This window comes from Triturus cristatus, chromosome 1_2 (genome assembly GCF_964204655.1).
Source record: "Triturus cristatus chromosome 1_2, aTriCri1.1, whole genome shotgun sequence".
In the NCBI taxonomy this organism is placed as follows: domain Eukaryota; kingdom Metazoa; phylum Chordata; class Amphibia; order Caudata; family Salamandridae; genus Triturus; species Triturus cristatus.
In genome coordinates, this window is record NC_140580.1 from 710,858,851 (window position 1) to 710,884,030 (window position 25,180).

Consider the following 25,180-nt stretch of genomic DNA (forward strand, 5'->3'; position numbering starts at 1 on the left):
TGTGTCACTGCGCTCTGCACCTCTTTACTAGAATCATTGCACTCTATGCCAGTCTACTCTGCACCACTTCACTCTAGGCCACTCTACTCCACTCACTTTACAACACTCCACTCTATGACATTACACTGCACGATCTTCCTCTCTAGGACACTTTACTTCATTAAACTCTACTCCACTTTACAAAACTCTACTCCACTCTGTGCCATTCTACTCCACTTTGAAATGTTGCACACAGCGCAACTCCCTCTATGCCACTCCATGTCCCTTAACTCCACTCTATTCTATGACACACTACTCCACTCTACTACTCCACGATATGCCACTCCACGATATGCCACTCCACGACACTTTATGCCACTCCACTCTACGACACCCTACTCCACTCCATGACATTCCACCCTACTACACTACTACACTCTATGCCACTTTACGACAATCTACTACATTCTGCAACACTCTACTCAACTCTATGCAGCTCTCTCTAAGCCACTCCACGTTAGTATGCTCCACTCCACTCTGCTTTATGCCTATTCTCTCTATTGCACTATACAACTCCACTTTCTGACATTCTCCTCTACTCTACGCCCTTCCACTCCACGACACTCTGCTCCCTCCATGACACTCCACGTCACTCTACGACACTCTATGCCACTTCACTCTATGACACTCTATGCCACATCACTATCCTTTATTCCATTAACTTTTTCACAGCTAGAAGGTTAAAGGTAATATTTTGAGTATTGAATAGGGGAGAAAGCGTCCCTTACAACTGAACAAATTGACGTAAGGTGCTTCTGTTTACCTGATTCTTGGAACTCCAAAGAATGTCACCAGTTTACTTGCTTTTTTGGCAGGTGTTGAAATGGGCTTCAGGGCGACCTACCAGTTAAAGGGAGTGATGCAGGGTTGACAAATGCCATATGCAGTATTATAATCAAAGTACTAATAGGAAAGAGTGATTTCAGAGACCCTCCAATCCTGGAAATTTTTTTAAAAAGCTTAGCCCTCTTGTGGGTTAATGTGGATTTGAGAATCATCGAAAGTGACTGATAAAGTGCAAGTAAAAAATGAAACAAAATGTAGGGTCATTTGATTCCGTTAAGTAAAATTATACCTCCACACACCAATAATTTGTAGAATTGTAGCTGGGTAACCGGGAATTATGGGGATGTTTTTTTCTGAGGGGTTCTGAGTGACATCAAATAGAAAACAAGAGCGAAGCTCAAATTGTCTATGATGTTACTCAGAACCGCCAGGTGAAAATCTTCTCCACAATTCACTTTTTACTTATCTATAATTTTATGTTATGTATGGCCCCCAAAATCACATGCCTCTGCTTTCAAATGCTACACAGAGGCAAAGGAGTTGCTAAGTCATAGCAGTGAGTTACCAGACTTAGAAACTGGTGTAAACGATTGAGGCTTCCTATGGAAGTCATGCACATTATTGCAACTTCACTATAATTAATATGAGAATCAAGTGTAATTTACCTATTTACTACACTAACCTGGTGTCTATAAATATCCGGTATGAAAATGTATTTATTCAGGTGCCAATTGTATGGAACAAATATTTATACTTCTAATCTGTAAAAAAAAGATCACTGACTGTTGTATTTAATGTTTTCCACAGCTTGTGAATTTGGGTATTACAAATCTGAGCCTGGTGACCAGCTGTGTGCCAACTGCCCCCCTTACAGCCACACGGAAAGTGCAGCTGCTCAGGTGTGCCGCTGTGACATTGGCTACTATCGGGCAGCCTTGGACCCTCCATCAGCCCCTTGCACGCGTGAGTACCTTGCCAGGTCTGAATAAAAGTGGAGACCTTAACCCATAGAGGAAGGACAGTATAACAATAGTAACTGATTGCTTATACAGGGCTTTATCACTTATGCCTTAAATCACCGCAATTGCCATTGTTGCTCATACCCAACTCAGTGGTGCATATTATTTGGACCTCAGAAGGGTAAATGGCTCAAATGACCTCTCTGACCTTTAGCATGCACTCAGATTTCTGCAGAGGATGCATGAGTCCACTAAGCACTGTTACGATTAAATCAGTTGCAGAAAGATTAATTTTTAGAGCTTGATTTGTGACTTCCTGTTGGGGTGGGCATCAACAGTTTATCTTTTGTTTATTTATTAGGTTTCTTTTATGCAGCCTTGTATCCAGCTGCAATTTGTACCAGATCCCTTATGTGGCGAAATGGTGACGGAACAGATATCAGAAACAGTACAATGCATATTAATGTTCTGTGACTAGCTGAGGTATCTTATAACAGCCAGGAGTGGCGAGCTCAGAACACTTAACATTTTCTTTGGAGTATTTTTTTTTATTAAGCTACTTTGTTGCTTTCTGTTGTTAAAACGATTCTTAAAGAAGCCTTTAGACATTTCAAATCAAGGGGCAATTCGATAACATTGACCAGTGAGGGCTCCATTTATGGCCATTTGGCGTAGGGCAGCACCTCAAGGCAACTTTCTGCGTTGCCCTACGCCTAAGTGAAAGGGCAGGACTGCACTGTATTTAAGCGCTACAGTGCGTTCCTGTCCTTTCTGCCTGCGCTGGTGCCGTTCCGGCAGCCTATCACCATCATAGGCACCCTTGCACCCCCCGTTGCAGGCACAATTGTTTTTGTGCAGGAATGGGCACATTCCTTCATATAAACAATCCTAAGAGGCCTTTCTCTCATTCTGTGTGTCCTGAAGAATGCATCACACATGAACAGAGGAAAAGAAAAGGAGAATTTAAATTATTTCTCCTCGTTATACCTCACCCCGGGACGGATTTGGTGCTTCCCCAGGTTTACATGTTTTTGTAAATCTGGGGCAGCGTAAAATTCCATTGGCATTGATCATGGTAAAACCCATCGCCACACCCGTGGAATATCTGCCCGGCGCAGAGCGCGATTTGCGCTGCGTCACCTTACTCTTGATTTATGAGTCCTCTCAAAGCCACGCAGGGTGGCTTTGGGTGGCTTCATAAATCTTTATAAGAGCCCTGCGTCACACATGTGCAGCTTTACGTGGTGCAAAAGTGACGCAGGGCTCTCATAAATAAGCCCCTGAGTGTTGTGCATCACAGTATGTGGTGGAAGGACATAAAGTCTCCCTTATGACCCCAAAGCACCCGGTGCCTGAAAATTGCCAACACTTTTGTCCTTAAGGTAGATTTTTTTCTGAGCTTTAATGACTTTCTTAGGTGACGGTGAGTATTATTCCGTTGGTCATTAAAATCAGGCTAGTCATTGCTTCCACTGATGCCAGATATCTGGAGCACCTGACTCAAAGTATACACAATTGTCCTCTTGGGAAAGTGAACAGGCATTCTTTAATATACATTGTCTGGTCTCATCGTATGGTATTTCCATCTTAGCATATGCCCATAACTCTCTCAGCACAAGAGGTCCGCACACAGCCTTTGGGTATGGCTGTAGAAAAGAAAGTAGTTACTGGGCTCACCCTATAATCTTTGGAAGTTATTTGTAAAAAGAAGTAAACTCTGCTGTATCTAGCCATCTTCCCTCAAAATGGTCCCAGTCTATAATAGTCCCTGTCTTTAAAAAGGGAAACAGATCAGCCCGGCCTGTTTTAGACCTATTTCCCTCATAGACTCGGAGGTGAAAATTATTGGTAGGATTTTATTAAATCGCCTCACGGATTGGGCCGAGGAGCGAGGCTTTCTGTCTGACCTCCAGTACGGGTTTTGCCCTGGATGAGGAACAATAAAAGAGACCTTGAATCTCTATCTTTTAACCTGCAAGTATACCAAGGCCAAGAAGGGGGCCATCCATCTAGCCTTCATGGAGCTTAGTTCTGCCTTTGATAGAGTCAATCGCTTTAAGCTCTGGTCGATGATGGCACAGATGGATATTGATACAGTTTCAATTAATTACCTGCGCGATTTGCACAACAGCCTGTCCGCCAGCGTTAGGTTTGGCCCCAATGGGGAATGCACTGAGCACTTTAAACTTCAGCGAAGGGTACGGCAGGGTTGCATTTTAGCTCGTTTTTTATTTCAATTTTAAATCAACAGTTTAGAGAAGGTCCTGACTGTTGTGGGTGTTGTGGTCCCCAGAGTAGGTGGCCGCCCCATTCCTGCTCTGCTGTATGCGGACGATACAGTTTTAATGGCCCGCACTGCTAAAAGCCTGAACAAGCTTCTTTCTCTTTTCATTAATTTTATGAACAGACTTGACCTATCCACCACCTTTTCTAAATCACATGTCATGAATTTTGGCCCTTTAAAAAGGAGAACAATGAAGTATGTAATAGATGGCCAGCACATTAGAAAGGTGGATAAGTTCAAGTACCTGGGAATACAACTGGATTCTGAGCTCAATTGGCACTCGCTCCTTAATCAAAAGGTTTCCTCTTATAGCAGGGCGATATTTGGTGTCAGGGATTTTTCCGGCCGATTGGGGTGCACTCATATCCATTCGGTTCTGGAGATATACAGTGCTAAATGTATCCCCTTAGTGTGTTAGGGCAGCGGAATCTGGGGATACGGCCAGGTGGCCCCACTCCAAGCTGTAGAAAATAAGTTTCTAAGGAGTTTCCTTGGCATTTGTCAATGCACCCCTTAAGAAATTGTTCATGAAGAACTAGGTTTGGATTATTTAACTGATCGGCTTCACCTTAATCCATTAAAACTCTGGAACTCGATCTGGACAAAAGAGGAGTTGGGCTTTAATAGACTGATCCTGCAAGACAGCTTTCAAGTATACAAACCCCTACATATTCCATGGCTGGCGTATGTGGCACGTAGCTTGAGGGCTATAGGGAGGCTCGATATGTTTGTCAACACCCCAAGCATAACTCACACCGATGGTAAATGGGTTGAATCTGCACTTATAGACAAGCTCAGGTCAGAATGCGAATATGTTGCTTTAACAAAACACTCTATGCGACACGCGCTGCTGGTGAAAACAGTTAGTAATACTGAACCCTATCTGACTTGGGATATACCTCGCCATCATCGCCACTTGTAGACATATTTTAGATTAAATTTATTTCACCGAATGGTCCCTTTTAACCGTGGCTGTTTAAAACACTCAGATTTGCCCCCCTGCAACTGCGATAACACCTCGATCAACGACACACTACATGTGGTTATATTTTGCCCAAAATATAGTTACCTGTGACACAATTTTATTCGCCCAATTTTATTACCGCTCAATTTTAACAAGGTTAGGTCAGCCTTACTCTTTTTACAGTTGTTAAATTCACCTTCTAACTGCTTTTCTCTTGTACGTTATCTGGTGGAAGTTTTAAAAAACAGATGACTATGACACTGACACTCTGTATCTTGTTTTTAAATGACTTGTCTTTTGTGATTTTATCCATAAAATCGAATAAAGATTATTATGATGATGATGCTGATGCCTGAATAAGCATAATATCACCCAGGCCTAGTTTTTATTTTTATGTTTATCTACATAGACCTGTATTTCCCTGCTGCCTACATAGTGATCTTATTTGAAACATTCTCAATCTTAATTTTTCCAATACCGTTTTCTGTTAAATCCTGGAAATGACGAACCTTAAAAGGCCTCAAAAGACACTGCGGTCTGAATGCACACAATGCTAATGCCTTAAAAATAGAACCGTTCTAAAGATTTTAAGAAACCCCTCAAAACCCCATACATTTGATGCAGAGTCCCCGCCTCCATCCATTCAGTCTAGTGGCAGCGTGCTTTGCACGCCGGTGTATTTCTGCATTCTGCATCAGCTCGAGGATTGAAGAAGCGACCAGAAGGCCATCCAGGGGAACTCTGGGGCAGGTGACTCACGAAAGTTGTGGGAGGATATTTTGAATTGTTCATGTGGAGACAGTGATGTAACACAAAATGACGTTGCCTCCCTGCGGGATGTGATGAGGGGCCCCTGAGATGTCATAGATGTTCATTGGCCTTGGGCTGGATTGGGGACCACAAGCGCTGCTGTGGGTGCCGGGGCCTGAGTTATTCCCCAGTGTAGAGACCCAGTCAGGCACCACACACACAGTGGCATAGCTAGGGAGGGCCGGGGGAAGTCTGCCCCGGGCGGCATGAGTTTTTAGGGTGGGGGCCTCCCCCCGCTCTTATTTGCTGTCACAGGGCTGCAATTGTAACCCCCCGCTCCTTGATACGTTTGCCACGCAGGGCGGCAAACTGACGAAATTCTCGCCAGCACACCCTACCTCTTTACAGCGGCAGTTGTGGGGCGGCAAAAGCAGGAACACAACTGAACACTCACAGTTTCTGTCACCATGCCTTCAACATCTGATCAGAGGTTTGATAAGAAGCAAGAAGTAAGAAATCAAACACAGAAATTGCTGACGAAAATAATAGTTTAGATATGGTGATTCTACTAGATGTTATGATTTAATATCAGTAATGTATAAGACATGGGAGGGAAGGATGCTAAAATGTTTCTTGAGCTGATACACTGGCAGTTTTTAAAGCCGGCATCGATGACAAGCTGGGCAATTTGAACAACTTGATCAGGAGAGCACAAACTAGTACCTACCTGAGCTGCAATTGCAGCCAAGCTGTCGATAAACTAGCCACACTACCCTCAATGCTGACCGATCTAATAGGAGATCTGATGAATCTACACAGAGGGAACGCAATACAGGAAATGGGCCCAACTAAATCTGAAGAGGGAGCCTCCAGGTGCAAAGTATCTGGACTAGAGCCAACTGAACATCCCGCTCCCGCAAACGAGGAGATATCTCAGAGGGGACCGGCCCAACCCCCAAAACTCAATGCAAAACAAAGGCAGCAACAAAAAAGAAAAGGGCGTAAGCAAACATCCGAATCATCCACGACAAATTACTTTCCCATCTTCTTTGCCACAGAGGAAAAATCTTCGGCTAGCACAAACAATGCCCTTACCACAGAAGGGGTAGTCCACGCGCCCACTGACCCTACTCGACAGCAGAAAAAAGCAAACGATAGCCGGCCAGTGCAACAGGGGCAAAGGCCGCCGGGGTCCAACGGCTAGTGACCAAACGGAACAAACAGATGCACAAGGTTCATCGGCAAGAGAGCAAACGGAACAAACAGACGCACATAGAGATGTGGCAGTAATGACCAAACAGCGCACACAGCCAAGCGGCGCCAAGAACAACAAAACAAGGCCCTACGACGATCAAGCGGGAGAATTAACATCGCCAAACAAGGAATCTCCTCTCCAAAGGGAAATACCCGTGGCGACAATTAATCAACATACATCAATAATAATGGCAAGCAAGCATCCACTCAGGCTAAACTCTGAAGAGGGGGCCAGAGAAAGACCAACTGGCTCAACGCTACGCTCAAACCATAAAGTCCAAAGGAGAGCCACACCAATCATGACCATCCACTCTGCTCCAATCCAACCAGAGCACTCACAAGCAAATTGGCCATCTGAAACATGAATAATACCGAGGCAAACAATACCAACCTAAGTAATAACATTCATGGCCAATATGCCAGGTAAAGGCACTAACCTGGCACTTCACGAAGCGCACCCAGGCAAAGGTTCACCAGCTCGTCAGGAGGAGGGAAAAAAAAACAATCAACAGAGACCTTGGTTTTCTATCCAGAATATACGTCACAACTGCAGCATGACACGCTAAATCGTGGCAACATTCTCAAACTTATGGAATGCATCCCCAACCTGGGGGGGATAAGTACTAAGGACTTGATCTCGGTTGAATTCCTACCCGCTACAAACTCAAACTCCCCAGAGGCGACTAAGACTACCTGGTGCTCTAGCAAAGTCGCCGACTTAATTGCAGGAGAAGCAGCGCAATTTAAGATATGGGGCATCAAGCTAGTCCTTTTACAAAGACCAGCCTACCCCTCACCACTTCAGAGGAGGACAAGACCGGAACTAGAGACACAACAGGTAAATACCCTTAGCGTCCTTAGAGGCGCCTTGGGAAGCTCGCCCAAAACAAGAGAGATCAGCCCCTGACAGCGACCAATCGACAGGCCGAAGGAGACAGCCGGACTTGAGCCGGCACTCACAACGAGCCGGCGGGGCCCAGCATCAAAGGACTATCAGTCTCGGACTCTCACCGTCACTAAGTCCCCGCGAGGAAGTACGCCAAATAAACACACACACAGCCCCCGGGGACGTACAGCAGCTTGTGCAAGGGGAGCATCATATCAAAATCGAGCACTAACAATCTAACTAACTATCTCGCACGATCTTCACATGTCCTGAAGAGGCCTGACGCTACCAACAAATTAGTGACGAGAAAAAGGGATGGTTACCAACCATAGGCATTTGTTCTTGGAACATAAATGGCCTAAACTCAAAAATGGACGACCCGAATTTTCAAAAATACATCTCTTTATTCGACATAATAATGCTGCAAGAAACCTGGCTTACAACCACACAACATATCATGGGCTTCACTTGCTATTCTACAGCAGCGGTCAGAACTAACAGATTCGGTCACCAATCTGGAGGCTTGGCTACATACATATCCACCACAACAATACCTTCGGCAGTCCTCTTGGACTCATCCACATCCACAACGTTAACAGTGAAGATAAAAATACAGCTAGGCAATAAAGAAGAAGAGATATGCCTTGTCAACGCATACATTCACCCCAAACACAGAGCCAATGACTCTAACATAATCTGCAACCAACTGACGGAGTACGTCACTCAGATGGAAAAGCCTCTCTTCCTCTTGACAGGGGACTTCAACCAAAACGTACGTGGTTCATCAGCAGAAGAAGAGGCATTAGCCCTCAATAAAATCTACACCATTCCACCTTAAAGCTCCCCGCTACATAGCAGAAAAAATCAAAACAACGCCTTACTTAAAGATCTAGAACATCAAAATCTTCGGGCCTTAAATGGAAGATTTCTGACTGACTCTCCTCCAGTAGAAACCTTCTACTCACAAACTGCTAGCTATATTCTGGATTACACTTTTGCCAGTCTGGCACTATTTCCACATATCCGGGGGTTCAGAATGGGGGACAAGGGTGAAAGTGACCACCGTCCCCAGGAATGCCATCTGACATCTAAGACGCATACTGCAATTAATCCAGACAATACGCTAGGGGAGATCTATTCGATCAACCTGAAAAGGATCAAATGCACGTCAACTAACTCAACCACCTTGGCTGAAACTGCCCTCCTCATATACAACTCACACAAACCAGATGCAGCTGTGCACATCTTCCACTGGGAGCAATACACAGGACTTTTGCTTAATGAACTGGCAACTAAGAACGCCCCAAAAAGTAACCTCCATAAAGAAAATAGCAAAAGCAACTTAAAAAAAGGTCCGAGAGCTCAAGTAAGGTCACACAAAAGAACAGTCATCTTGACCTTACGAAAGCTAAGATCAGCCCCTAACAATGTACATCTTCGAGCAGAGCTGAGAAAACAAAGGGCTGAGCTCAAACGTATAAAATGGACCATAAAAAAAGATGCTGAAAACGAGGCATGGGCAAAATTACTATATGACACCAAAAGCAGCAATAGGGCCCGCTTCTGGCAATCAATGAACAGGATCTTGCGTCCACAACATAAAGACCTAGGATCGCACATCGTGCAAGAGTCATGGATCAACTACCTCTATAGCCACTTTAATGACCATCTGGAACACACAGGAGTACAAAGAGGTAACAACATAGAGGCAGACTCCACTACCCCAATGCCGGGATCTCTGACCAAGAGAGAGCAAGGCCAAACTACAAACTACTTGGAGCTATCAGCCGCTCAGCAAATAGCTGTAATAAAAAAGCAGATTTGTAAGGGCAGGAAAGAAGGCGCGCCAGGACCCAATGGCATCCCTCCAGCCCTATTTAAGGAAAACAACACAGAATGGGCAACCATCCTGCAACCGATATTCTTGGAAGTTAGACTCCTAAATAGAATCCCAGAATCTTGGAGAGGGTCGACGATGGTCCCTATACACAAAAAAGGCAATAAAATGGACCCCAACAACAATCGCCTAGTAGCCCTCCTTGATAATGAGGCAAAATACTTTGCAGGAACTATTATAGAAGAGATTGTGCAATGGGCGGAAGCAAACCAGATTATTCCACTGAACCAGACCGGTTTCCGGAAAAACACAGGAACATCAACCAACATACTGGCTATCTCCCTAATCATAGATGCTGCAAAAACTAAAAAACTTCCGCTGCACCTGTGCTATATCGACTTCAGTGCAGCATTTGACAACATCGAGAGAGGCAGACTTTGGGGGAAACTGGCGGAATGGGGCATACCACAGCCGACGCTCAACATGCTGAAGCTCCTCCACTCTGACACTTGGGTGCAAGTGAAGTTAGGGGGCGGCACACACTTGTCATCTAAGGTTTGCACCACCAAAGGCCTCAAGCAAGGGTGTGTGCTTGCCCCAAATTTGTTTAATCTGTACATGGCTGACCTACCAAGTCTACTCAAAACATGCAACTCCCATTCCCCGAGGCTGGGAGGAAAATCTCTGAGTAATCTTCTGTACGCAGATGACGTCGTACTACTCAGCCACACCGATATCGGCCTCCAGCAGCTTCTGATCCAAGTGCATAGCTATGCAACGGAAAACAATCTAAAAATAAACTTGAGTAAGACCCGAACCATGTCAATCAACACCAAGAACAAACATCAGAAGTCATGGGCCATAGGTGGCCAAAAAATAGAGCCAGCGTCTGAGTACAAATATCTTGGAGTCATCTTCGACAAAGATGGCAAATTTGTACAGCATAAACAAGAAACAAAAAGGAGCGGGATCTGCATTGCCGTCTCATTGAAAAACTTAGCCAACCATCTGACGGGGCCAATTTTGACTCCTTACTTGAAGGTTATTCAGGCTAAACTACTCCCTTCCATCTGCTATGGCAGTGAGGCACTACGAGGAAGAGACTCTAAGAACCTGGACACAACCCTAACAAAAGCCTACAGAATAATGTTTTCGCTCCCGCTCTACACTTCGCCTGCCCAAATAAGGCTGGAGTTTGGTTCGCTAAAACAAGACCTTGCCAGACAGGGAGCCTACATCATCTGCTGCCACAAACTCCGCTCGGCCTCGGCTAACACACTAAATTCGCTGCTATGGCAAGAAATCCAAAGCAGGGACGAATCTCAAGCAAGATCTTACTTGAAGGCAGCCCTGGGGGTTACCAACCAATTTGCGACTTGGGATATGCAACTTGGGCATAACACGTTTAAAAAACTGGTTTGGAAAAACAAAAAATCTCTTTCCTTATTAGAGGACAAGGCCGCATTTACAAAAAGAAACCACGCATGGATGACCTTAAATTCATACAAAACCCTGACACCACAATCATACTTCAGTCAGGGCTATCCCAAGGCCATAAAACTGCGGTTTTTGAAACTCAGATTAGGGGTCTTGCCGAGCAGAGAGCATCTTCCACCATGGCTCAGGAGCAAAGGCCAAGAAGCCTGTCCGCTCTGTAATCAAGAAAAGGGCGATATTCTTCACCTGACTTGCCTCTGTGAAGAGCTTCGGCTAGCCTGTCAACACCTCCTAAAGGACCAGTTCAAGCAGTTAGGGACCAGCACTAGAAGGCAAGCAGTGCTTGCCTGCATGAACCCTGCAAATACGAAACTGAACTGCAGGTATGTTAAATTCCTTGCGATGACCGAGCACAGACTGTTAAACTCACTAAAACCGGCAATCAACTACATAGACAACAAGTAGGAGGTCATTAGGATGCCAAGGAACATGCTGCTCTGCATCAGGGAAAAAAAAATGCTGCTGGACAATTACTCTGGGTTTTTTACTGCACGCTTTAAAAATGATGATTATAATGAACAAACTTTTATGCAATTGTAAATTTTTTGTAAAATGTTTGCACTGGTTTTAATTAACTATGCATAATAAACTTACTTACTTACTTACTGATAGGCTCTTAGCTGTTACAACAGGTTGGTCTGATCGTCATTATCTGCCATGTATTGCTTCTGTCTAGAACGCGGGAACCTTTCCGTGCTGCGTTTATTGTCATGCATTCTATTCGTTTGATCTCAATTTGTTACCTCGTCTGTTCATCCTCGGTCTGCTGGCAGAGCCTTAAACCTATTATCTGAAATTTAAAAGCCACATGTTTACTAGGCACTCCTTTGATGCCTCCCGTCCTCAGACGACCCCATTACTTGTATTTCTAAAACACCTAAATCCAGGGTTGCCACAGCATTCTAAATAACTAATCCCATTGGCTCCTTCAAAGTGTGGCGCACGTCTGCTATTCTTTCTGGCTCAGTGCTTTGATATTTGCACCGTTCAGCCATGTCCAAAGAAGAAACGTCTTTCTCGTCTCAGCGCTCATGTCATATTTGTACATTTATCAAGTAATCCTTTGCAGCTTTTGTCACACAAGGGGCTCAATAGGGTGTTGCAGTCAGAAATTGATACAGTGTTGCATGTCACACTGTGCTGTTCAGGTCTATTAATGCTGGATTGCATTTTCAAATTGTGCTAGGGGCATAAATGAAATGAACAGGGAGATAACAATAAAGTCACATGATCAAGTGGGATAAAACACAAAAAGCTCTGTGCAGTTTGAAAGACAATGTGAAATAACTTTTATATTTACTAATTTCTGAGCTCTGAGCACTCTTAGGGGCATATTACAAGCTCCTATTGCCACCACAGCATCACTTTTTCTCACGTTGTGTTGGCTTAACGCTGCCTTGTAAATAAGGCACCTTTTCACGCTATACTTAGCGTGAAAGGGGCGGGCAATGGGTGTTGTGGTGGGCGTTCCGCCGCAACACCCATTGATTTACAAGAGTGGCGTAAATATGGGACAGCACCAAAATGAAGCCAGGAAAAACCTGGTCTTACTCTGGAGCAATGAGGAGGAATGTTGAGTTTCTCCTCGTTTTTGCTCTTTCTATGTGTGCTGCGTTGTGCAGCACATATAGAAACAGCGAAAGGCCATTGATTGTCAATTTGCAAGAAGGTGTCCCTTCCTGCACAAAAGCAATTATTGAAAGAAAATGACGCTTTGCAACTTCTATGTGTGCTGCGTTAAGCAGCATACATAGAAGATACAAAACACCATTTCAGATTGTTTATGTGCAGAAAGGTTCACCTTCCTGCACATAAACAATTTTCTCCTGCAACGCAGACACCCTTGCACTATGGTGCAAGGGTGCATGCGTTGGCGCTAGGTAGCTCCAACACAGGGGGAAACGCAGGGGTGCATCGTATCCTTGTATCCTTGTAAATACGGTGTAGCCCTGCATTTCAGAAGTGGCAAAGCGCTGCGTTAAGCCAAAGAGGCTAATGCCGCGCTCTGCCACTTCCTCTTAAATATGCCCCTTAGTCTGCAGCTGAGTAAAGGCCGCCTTCGTGACTGGAATAGTATTATATGTAATATCACCCAGACTATACAAAAAAAATTACGGATGGGATGTTTAAATTAATCTCACAAAATGGAAATTGCTTGGAGCCCATCCTTATTTTGCAAACCGTGCCACCTCAGTTTTGGACCCAGTCATATGTAAATTAGTCTCACCCTTGCTCTTATAGAAACAGTCAGCCCGAACTGCAAGGCCAGGTCCTCTGGAAACGTAACCACAAGCAATCAAAGACCCGTGGGTGCCGTGATCCCTGTGCCACATCAGTCAAGCTACACCTGACTTAAGAGCCCCATTCAGGGCAAGACCTGTTTTGATTTGTCTGTATTCCAGTTTAGGGTGGACTTGACCTGGCAGTTCAGGCGGGACTGCTCTTACTGGCAGGGGTGACTCCTCCGTTATGGCGGAGGAGCATCAACACCCCACCTCTGAAAGCCAGCAGAGGCAGAGGGCAAAAATAAAATGAAAATAAAACATTTTTTTAATCATTTTATTTTTAGGCCTTTTAGGGAGGGGTGTTGCCTTCCATCCTGATCCTGCAGCTACAGCACCAGGGAGGAGCGGGAAGTGGTGGGTACTGATGACAGTTTGGACTGCCCTTTGGCCGGTATGCGCACTTAGCCTTATGCACCTAGCTGGATTTGTACAGCTGGGTGGAGAAACCAACACAGGCTCCCAATCTATGGCTGAGTGCCGAACCGAGTTGCTCAGACCAATCCCAGTGCTCCTCACATGCTGGGAATTGCATTCCCAGCATGTGAGCAGTGCTGGGATTGGGAGCTGGGAGCCTGTGCAGTGTGCAGCAGGCTCCTGGAAGGGACGCGAGGATAGGGAGCAAGGCGGCGGCTGTCGGAGCAGGTAAGTTTTCTCTTTTTATTTGTATTTGGGTTTTTTTCTGTTTACCTCCCTCCACCCCATCACTTTGTACTACGAGTGACTGCTACTGCTTACTGAAGCAGGGGCGAGACTAATTTGCATATGGCTATGTCAAAAACTGAGGTGAAAATGGTGTGCAAAATAACGATGGACTGGGACGCGGACGACCAGTGGCTGGGATTAATTCAAGCATTCCAACCTTTAATTTTTTGTATACTTCAGTGTATCACGGCGTTACATGTACCTGTGTCAGGAGTAGGCACTGTAGATAATTGATTCTGGTAAAGCTCAAAACAACATTTAGTGAGATTTGGTATCAGCTAACATTCATAATGGTGTGAACATTCATGTGAAAAGCTCTTCTCAGGAAAGGTGCTGATGCTTAATTAATGAAAACATGCCAGAAGGAAGTAAAAACAATCTATACATTGCAGGAGTTGAGTAGGGAAGGACAGCTGCTCTGATTCCTCCTAGCTCGGTCTCTACTGCTAACAAAAAAAGGGAATATTTTGAAGGCCTCACATTGACTAAAAGTGGCAGAATATTTAGTGTCCCTGTCTTGCCAGAGGTTGGGATATATTATAGAGCAAACACAACAAGATGATGGATGGAGTTCTAAATCTTTTCAACCGCTCACCCCTAGTGAAGAGATCTGGGTTTAATCCATTATTCTATTGCTCACTATGCCACCCCAGTTTGGACCCTGCCATATGCAAATCAGTCTTGACCCTGCTCTCCATGGAAACAGTCCAGCTCAAACTGCCAGGCTAGGTCCTCCCTGGACCGGAAACAAGCCTTCTGGGACACCTTCCTGCACATAAACAATCATTAATGGAAATTTGCTGTTTCTATGTGTGCTGCACAATGCAGCACACATAGAAAAGGCAAAAACGAGGAGAAATTAAATATTTCTCCTCGTTTCGCCATGTTAAGACCAGGTTTACCCTGGTCTTAATTTTCACGTTGCTCCGTATTTATGCCACCCTTGTAAATAGGGGGCAACGTCAAAATCATTGGGTTTTGCAGCGGAACGCCCACCGCGTTACCCATTGCCTACCCCTTTCACGCTAAGTGTAGTGTGAAAGGGGGCCTTATTTACAAGGCAGCATTACGCCACGTTAAGCTGCAAAAAGTGATGTTCCTTTGGCGATAACCCCCTGTAAATATACCCTATAGTTTAACATAAATTGATTTAGTCATACAGTTACATGCTTGGTCTGGTGGTTTAGTGGACTAATGCATCCACTATAGAGGCTTGTGTTCGACCTCATGGTCTGGTCCCAATGGGCCCGCTCAGCCTTTCATCCTTCTCAGGTTGAGAAAATGAGTACAATTGAGTTGGGTAACAACAAACATCTGTTATTCAGTGCCAAGATACCCTGGGTAAACGTGTGCTTTAAATATGTTATGTTACACATAGAATTTCAATCGAGTAATTCAAAAAATAGCAGGTTTTGATAGTTCTAGGATGGTATGCCCTGAAATTGACAACACCCACCAATGTATACACAAACTTTTTTCAACAAACAAAAGTTAACTTCCCTTTTGTGTATATTGAATCAAAGACTGGGCAATGTGTTTACAAGCACAATGGACAACAGCTGGCATAAAAAAGTATTAATTACTAGCAAATATCTTTGTTGAGTCCTTACAAACACAATATAATACACAGAAAATATATCTGTGCATTTGCTTTTATTTTCATAAAAAGCCTTTGACTTTAATTCAGATTCATTTAAAGTCACAAGCAAAAAAAAAGGAGAATTGAAAATCACCCCTATACTTCTAATACATTATCAATTGCTACAAGTCATCATTTCATAAGTATACCATAAAACCATTCTATTTTAAGTGTCCAATCTTTGGTTCAATATACAAAAAAAGGGAAAATAACTTTTTGTTTAGTTTCAACTACCCTGTCCCTTTTGCCAGAGAGGGGAGACTCTCCCTTTTTTTGAGTTTCAAACTTTTTCAGTCCATTCTCATTATGAAGACACTTAAATGTTTATTCTTTCAAATCCCAGTATAAATCCCTTTCCAGGCTGAGAAAGGAAAAGGAACAACGGTGGAATTGGCATCTGTTTGGAAAAGGAGTTAGCTCCATGGAAAAAATGTTTTCATTGTGGTGGAATAAATGCTGAGTACCATCATACTCAAATGAGACATTATTATATGAACAATTGTATACTACGGACAATTGATTAAAGAGCATCATTCATGTTCTGCAATTACAATGCTCAAAATGTGCTGTGGGACAGTGAATACAATATATATATTTCTATTTATTATTCAAAATCATGTAACCATTTTGCTATATGTATGTGTTGCAGACACTGTTACTTTCAGTGTTTATGTCCTTTAGGTCCCCCATCAGCCCCAGTCAATCTAATCTCGAGTGTGAATGGAACCTCTGTGAACCTGGAGTGGACCCCATCACTGGACAGAGGCGGGCGTCATGATGTTGTATATAATGTGATATGCCGGCGGTGTCCCTGGGATGTTGGACAATGTGAGGCGTGTGGAAACAGCATCCGCTTCATTCCCCAGCAGATGGGATTGGCTCAATGCTCCACCCTTGTGACCAATTTGCTTGCCCACATGAATTACACCTTCTGGATTGAGGCGGTTAATGGTGTGTCGGACTTGAGCTTGGAGCCACGCAAATTTACCTCTGTCAACTTAACCACGAACCAGGCAGGTAGGAGGAGCCCCCTGGATGTGTCGTGCATTTTGGATGAAATCCATACTCTTACTAATTTCTCGCAGTGTTGATCAAAGTATATATTAAAAGTCTAATTTTTGGACTCTTACATTTTTCTTTTCTTAATCGTATACATCTGTGGTTTAGGCATATTCTGAGAGGTGTTGGTAGGCATGAAGCACAACATTTAGCATAGTGGCATGCTACCACGGTATGCTGAAGTAGAGATTTTTATTAAGGATGAGCAGAATATTAGAATTTTGGGATAAGGATCATAACAATTGTCAATACCTGACCCTGTTATGCCACTTTCTGAATGCAACTGTAAGAGGTATGAAAATGCAAGAGATACAGAATTATTATGTGATATGAATCTTCTGAGCATAAATGTGCTTTTTTGTTCTTTGGAGAGAGAGAAGCTGAGACATATAAAGCCTTTCCCCATCATAGTAGTAAATATCAAATCTGTAGACTGCACCATCCCGATGAGACACATTCTCTATATTGCTACATAGGCGGATACATCAAAAATATTGCTTGATTCCAACACCTGCTTTCATGTAATGAGTCTACGGCACAACGCCTTTCCGTTGCTTCCACTTTCAGTGTGCAAGACCTTAGTTCAGGCTTTGGTGATTAGTCGCCTGAACTAGGGGAATGTTCTTCTTGCTGCGGTCAACTAATACCTCTTGGAGAAACTCCAAGTAGTTCAAAATACAGTGGCTTGCTTAATTCAAAATCTACTGGCTAGATCTGCCTCTGTTCCCCTACTGAGCTCGCTCCATTGGCTGCCCGTGCGCAAAATAATTATTTTCAAAATCTGCTGTCTAGTGCACAAAGCGCTTAACGGCAAGGGACCCGATATCTCATAGAGAAACTCCTTCCTTCTTGTCCAGGAAAGTCTTTAAGATCAATGAACAAGTCACTACTTACGGTCCCATAAATTAAGAAATCTCACTCTGGAGGTAGAGCTTTTTAATTTCTGGCCCCCCATTACTGGAATAAACTTCCTATTCATATACAAGAATGTACTGTTTACCGTAGCTGCAGAAAATTACTTAAAACCAAACTATTTTAGTATTATAGCCGATTGCCTGTGTTTTCTCTGCTGCTCCGAGATACCTCTCTGGGGATGAATCATATGCATTACAAATAATTTTAAGATAACATAACATAGCATACTTAAATTCTTTGGATCTGACACCTGTAACAGTGAAATCCATTGCCAATATTTTACATATCATCTTACCATTTTTGTTTAATCCACCTGGTAGCAATTTTACATCCCACATTTTAACAAATTCTCTTGCTAAAGAGATGAGCTAGCTCTAGGTTTGACTGCTTTTCACACACATATAATCTATGATAACATTTGATACAAACCACGTAGTCAAAATTATGGTTTCCTTGTGATTTTTAAGTCTATTTCTTGCCACTCATTCATTTATGGCAGTAGGGTCTAATGTATCTTACCTTTCTACAGAACCACTTGTTTTAATTATTCATTTTGCATGATTGCTTTAGAGGCATTTTAGGATAGGCACAGGACATGGTTGAAAAGGTCCACCTTTTCAAGTGTGCTATAACACATTAGTTTATGTGCTATTCTTCACTTTAGAAGATGAAATTAACTGAATTTATAAAATATAACCAACCTCAAGTTCATGGTTGCACTTGTGTCAATATGTGACAATGTTGAGGGAATCTCCAAAACATTATGAAAAAGATTTAATCTTAACCAATTGGGTTGTGTTTCACTCCATCATTTTAGCTCATCTGTGCCATTACAGAACACAACCAACCACATGCAATTTCGTTTCAATCTCAGATATTCAGTCCAAACTGCTAGGCGTATACCATCTACAGAAGAACAATAGCAAAATCAAACAACCCTTTGCCTTACTTGGCTACTTTATTGAGGTGCTGTATGGGTCCCTAGTCACACTGAGCTCTGCACATATCACTCCCACCAACAAAGACTTTCAGAGAAAACCTAAAAGTGATGGGCAAAATTCGTAACTAATAAGGATTGTAGGTGTCATGGAAGAAGGTGGCAGTCATATGCAATTCAGTGTTTGCCCGCCATAAAAAGAGCTACCCAGCCTAAACTGCCAGAGACTGAGTTATCCAGCTTCACCGACAAAAGTATGCATGACTGAATTCTGACAGAAAATAGAGCCACATTTGTTAGTGGTAGTCAGAAGCTGCAGCCTTCCTTATTGAAGACATGGTTGTTCAGTCTCTAAGGTGCTTTTGAACCATTTAGTTTTATCCTGTCTGATGAGCAAGCGCCTTGACACTCTTGGGTTAATGCCTCGTGCTCTATACATTTCCTTTTCATTTTATTTCTCTATTGACAATTAGCTAATAGATGTAGCAGGCCGCTGACACTTAAAATGTTATGGGTTATGACACCAAGTCTGTGAATATGAATAGATAGAACCAATACTTTGGACTGATGTGTCAATTTATTGAAAGATAGATTCACAGCAACAAGCAACACCACTCCTGACTTGTCTTTAGTCCATCCAACCATTAACTGACTATTTACATCCTAGCCCACATGTCACTCTCCATTCCAGTGCTACATTCTACGCATTAATCAACAAACACATGCGACTCACGCCACATAATGTGAATGTCAGCCTGTGTCTAGAATTGATTGAAATTAGATTAGGACTCTACTTATCCTGATCACAAACAGTGGTTTTCAATGGACCAAAGATCAGTAAAATTAGTTGTTTGTCACACTGTGATTTGAAAAGGGAATTTCTAGACTCCTTTAGCTAATGACCTATTCGTGATTTCAGCTATCACTATTGTCTTTCGGGATTCTAATGCTTTGCTTCATATTGTTTTTCCAGCCCCATCACAGGTGGTGGTGGTTCGTCAAGAGAATGCTGGCCAGAACAGTGTCACACTACTGTGGCATGAACCAGATCAACCCAATGGCATCATTCTAGAGTATGAGATCAAGTACTTTGAAAAGGTAATGGTTGATCAATTGAAATCATTCACTGGATCACTGTAAGACATTACAGATGACTGCCACATTATTTAGGCAGCCTTTGTCCCCTTGAATTGTCTTAAGTGAAGTTAAAATGTTTCTGTCATGAAATAATCAGGCGTGCTTTTCTCTAATATATCTATTTCTGGTGTTCACGTGTCTGTGCATCTGTGTAAATGCATTGGTATTCATGTGTCTGCATGGTTGTCTTTGCACGCTTGGCTGTACATGTCCCTGATCTTGATGTGCAAATGTTTGTCTAGAAATGACAGCGAGCATGCCTGTGAACTTCTATCTAATGTGTACGAGGACCTGCCTCTGTATCTGTGTATTTGTCTGAATGTCTACCCTGAGACACTTGTGTTTGTCTCCAGTCCATCATCTCCTTGTGTTAGTTTTGTTCATTCTAGGTTGGCAGAGTATGCCCAGACGTGGGTCCCTTGCTCTCTTTGCCAATGGATTCAAGCTAGCCTGGCTGATAAGGGGTGTTACCCCGAAACCGGCTCCAGGATGCTTGTTTCCGGTCAGGGAAGACCTGGCTTGGCAGTTTGGGCTGGACTGCTCCCATGAGGAACAGGGTCAAGACTGATTTGCATATGGATGGGGAAGTGAGCTACAGAATAATGATGAATGACTGGGGGTGAGTGTTTCAGTTTCAGCGCTCCGTCCATCATCTCCTTGAGTTTGCTTTGTCTCCAGTGTGTCTTTGACTACATGTCCACGTTTCTCTAAGGGCCAGATGTACGACCAACAAAATTGCTCCGCGCAAATTGTGACTCTTTTGCGAGGCGCAATTTGCTAATTACAATAGTGTGTTGAACACTGTTTGTGATTCCCAAAAGGGACGCAAATTGAGAGGCTCATTAATATTAATGAGCCTGTCACAATTTGCGAGCCCATTGGGAATGAGATGGAAGAAGGCGTCATCCATATGCAATTCAGAGTGGCATAAGAAGAAGAGTGGATACATGTTCCCCAGATTATCAAAGCGTAGTGACTATGTTCCTGTAGCTCGAGTGTTAGACCAGACACTATAGTGAGAGAGAATGGAGACAGGGCTCCATTTAAAAATTCAATGAGGACCTGGCAAGCAAATAGCTACTGATTAGCTCTTCCTACGCACTGCCATTTGGTGGATGATAGGGGTGAGAGGTGATGCAGAAGTTTTCCTTGATGAAGGTGAGGAAGTTTCTAGGCTAGGGTGATCCTTTTGACTGCTCCTGATTATCGCTTCAAGAAGACTGATGACAGCAAGGAGCAGAGATCTCATGAGTTGTTGTGGATTTTGTGTTGTTGATGCCCCTGCTTGGAACTAGCATCATTGTAATCTGCTGTGAGAGCTATCACCTAGCACAAAGGCTGTGCCCAAAGAACAACCAGAACATAATTCAATAAAATAGCCACAATAAATTTTAAGTCGAATCCTTTTTCAGCTTTGGGTGTGCTTCTCTGCACCCCTTTCCAGCCTTGTGGTACCATTATATCAATCTAAAGAACATAGCCAACTTTAGAGTGCATCACAAGATGGTCAACCACTTATGTACCAAGGGAAAATTCTTAGTTCCTCATGCAATATTGATCCAATCATTTTACAACAGCAATTTCCCTATTCAGTGACATAGAAATGTGTGTAAACCAGCTCCCCGATGAAGGATAACACCAAAATGCACTCGGGCCGAATCAAAATCTGTCAAAACGAGATATGGTTTTATTGCAACCAAGAAAGGTGTTGTAAGTGTACTGTGCATATTAGTCCAACAATCCCATCAAGGGTCGCATAAACTATGAGGCTAAAGGTTCTATGTTTTGTACCTGTCACCAGAATGGTTTTACTGAATCACCAAACATGGTAATTGCTTGGCTGTTTTCAGATGACTTGTTTTTGTGATTCACATTTTCATGAAAAATATCATTTTGAAAAGGAAAATGTGTTTGGAGGACATTAGTTAAATAATGCATTATAATATTTGTTTGTTGGCAGTAAAATGAAATAAAATATTAAATGATGCTGTTCACATGGTGGGGTTTTAGTAAAATATATTTCAGTATGGCAAGGAGAACCTTCATTCTGTTGAAGTGAGAGGTTTTTTGAAGTGGATCTCTGGAAGGTACATTTAACAAAGGCTTCTTGATTCAATTAGAATGTTCAGGTTTTGCTTACCTTTCAATATCCAGATGCTGAATAAACAATGGTCAGTGGTGAAGTTGTGTTTAAGTGCTTTCATTTTCAAAATGCAGTATCATCTCTGACATTATGTATAAGGTCCTGACCAGTGCATTGTTGAAGTTATGATTGTGTAGCTCACAGCTCGCAAAATTCAGTAAATTTTAAGATTTGCATCCTAACCATAAAGTCCCATCAAATGAAGATTTGTAGAGAACATTCTATTATCTTTGTGCCACCTCTATTTCATATAGTGATGCAAAGAACTATAATTCCTCTATAGCTAACTTTTCACTGAACATAGATGGAGTTAACTACATATAAATATATGCACATTCACACTTGTATCACTTCAGTGCAAAGATCAAATTCCATTTCATTACAATAGAATATTACAGCTAATTTCAGAAATCATGTCTCTGCTATGCAAATTATATATTACTATCATTTTCTAGATGAAAATTGACGTACTTCTAATCCCTCTTCAATTAGATTTTGTGTCACTGCAAGTATTTCACCCCATGCGCTCTCATTCAGGTTAAACATATCACGTTTTAAAGTGTACACATGTAATACATCACAGCATTAACCATACATGTAGGTCCATTGTCAGAAATCCATATTGCCATTTTGGTGGATTGGAAAGAAATGCATTACTCACTTTAAGCTTCACCTTTCACGATCCTCTTCCTGTACTCAACAAATTAGCATATTTCAGTTGGCAACTCTGCATATATACTGCAGAAACAGACACAAGCACCAACACACACACAGACGCACACATCTGTGTATCTCCGATGTGAGCGCGGAGGTACCCCTCCAGGGGTGATTCCAGCGCTCTACTAATTCTTCATTCATTTATTCACAGACAGACATTCAAAATATTTGCTGTGATGTAAATATTGCTTCAAAGGATGCATAAGAGTGACACAAAGATTTCATCAAAGCCAAACCTAAAGATTAGAAAAGGCAGCTACTCTGTGTTTTAAGTGAAAATAATTCATATAAAAAGGTGTGCACCTTTTGCCATTTCCAGCTCCACCTTTACAGTCTGAGTTGGTACTGGAGTCAATAACAATTTCCTTTTACCTTAGATGAACGTTGTACGTTTGTGCTAAATGTTCATGTGCCTGTTTGTTCCTGGTTGATCATCATACTCAACAATGGATCTAAAGTCTAATAGGAAGGCTGCATCCTCTAGGAGCTCCCAGACGTCATCACGGCATATCATTAGGCAGAACACAATATGCGGGCAGATGACGCCCTGGAGTGTTTCTGAAAGCTATTCAAAGGCGACAAACTAGATTCCTATTGTGCAATTCCTCATGGAGGAATTTAACCATGAGGACTTTTTATTGAGCTGGGACTTCATTCTCAGTTATGTACAGAATGTGATCATTAGAGCCCATCAGGAAAATGTCTATACAAAATAGGAAAAAAACAAGAAAGGCTGGTATGATAAAGTGTGTCTGGTGCAAGATCAGTGGGCACATGCATCAAAGTTTCATTTTGCGATTCCTAAATAGCGATTTATAAGGAATCGCTATTTGGTAATTGCAAACAGCAATGCATCAAGAAAATGGCTAAATTTTAGCGAATCAGTAATAATCGCAATCGCTATTTGGGATTCCCTATTACTGAATCTCAAAATTTCGAATCCACTATTACCGAATCGCAAATAGTGATTCCGTATTTCCGATGCAGCATGATGAGTAGGGGTGGGCGGAATTACCGGAAGTGCCTTTCGCCAAATATCGCGAAACGGCACCAAATCTCCGCGATCTCGCGATATTTCGCGAGATCGCGGAGATTAGTGCTTCCAGTTGGGTGCTCTCGAGTCAGCTGTCCGTCATAGTGGGGGAAAGGGCGGGAAGACGATGCCCACCGCTGGTGTGTGTGGCGGGGCTTCCATGCAGTTCACATGCCGCTTGTTTAAAGGGCCAGAGACCGATCAGAGCAGCAGACGAGGAGACAGAACCTCCTGGTGTCAGGAACTACACGGGGATTGCGCTCGAGAAAGTCATGGATGCACAGAGCTCCATCGAGGATCACAGCTAATTTTTGACGGGAGAGATATAACTGGACTCGGAGTACTTTCTACTGGCTAATCAGTAAGTGCTACCTCGTTGGGTAAATGTATAGTGCTTTTCCTACACTACAGCTGCGTAAAGGGCCAGAAGAGTTGTCTACAGTGACCATGTGTGTCTTTAATGTTGCCACGGCGCCGATGGGCCCCGGGTTCCGTGAGTCAGCTGTCCATCATAGTGGGGGAAAGGGCGGGAAGACGATGCCCACCGCTGGTGTGTGTGGCGGGGCTTCCATGCAGTTCACATGCCGCTTGTTTAAAGGGCCAGAGAGCGATCAGAGCAGCAGACGAGGAGACAGAACCTCCTGGCGTCAGGAGCTACACGGGGGTTGAGCTCGAGAAAGTCATGGATGCACAGAGCTCCATCGAGGATCACAGCTAATTTTTGACGGTAGATGTGGGGAGAAAAGCACACCTGCCCAGCCTCGACCTAGCTACTCCCGAATGTTTTGTGCTGATTAATGCGTTACTGAATTTGAGCTCCAACTCAGGCACCTGCTTTATTTATATCTGTAAGTGCTTCCTGTTGAGGTTTAATTTTTGTGACAGGAGCATCGTGCCAGAATGAATCCTGTCCTGCACCTATATATGTCCGTTCCAGTCGCGGATCGCGGAAGTTTCGACCTTTTCGCGCTCCGCGCGGAACGCGAAAATGTCGAAATGTCGCAATTTCCGCGAGCGGAAAGGAAATTCACGCCCACCCCTAATGATGACATCACAACCAGGAAGTGATACAGCCCATGCTAAAACCTGTGCACTGAGAGAGACAGAAGAGGAGGCAGACTGCAGGAGCACAGCAGAAGGAACCATTTTGGCAGATTTAAACCTGTGCAAGGACATCAGCATGGCTTCTGGAATAACTGAGAAGAAGTCAGCACAGCGCAAGAGGAAGCTGAAGTTCAGTGAGAAGGAGTGTTAGAGTCGGGGATCTCTGGTTGGCGCAAGGTTGCCCTTGTGTCAAGCAGGAACCCTCTCCTCCACGTCAGGGCGTAGGATAACCCCTCGCGAATGACCCTTGCTC

At 43.3% G+C, this 25,180-nt stretch overlaps 1 protein-coding gene across 1 annotated transcript in view; it reads left to right on the top strand.

The window, feature by feature from the left end:
- The window catches only part of EPHA8 (EPH receptor A8), an 876,683-nt gene that overhangs the window by 680,730 nt on the left and 170,773 nt on the right, over nt 1-25,180 (top strand). Inside the window, exons 3-5 of the mRNA XM_085608587.1 lie at nt 1,633-1,788; nt 16,564-16,899; nt 19,767-19,891. Coding sequence (XP_085464713.1) covers nt 1,633-1,788; nt 16,564-16,899; nt 19,767-19,891 — 617 coding nt within the window. The remainder of the gene's footprint in view (nt 1-1,632; nt 1,789-16,563; nt 16,900-19,766; nt 19,892-25,180) is intronic.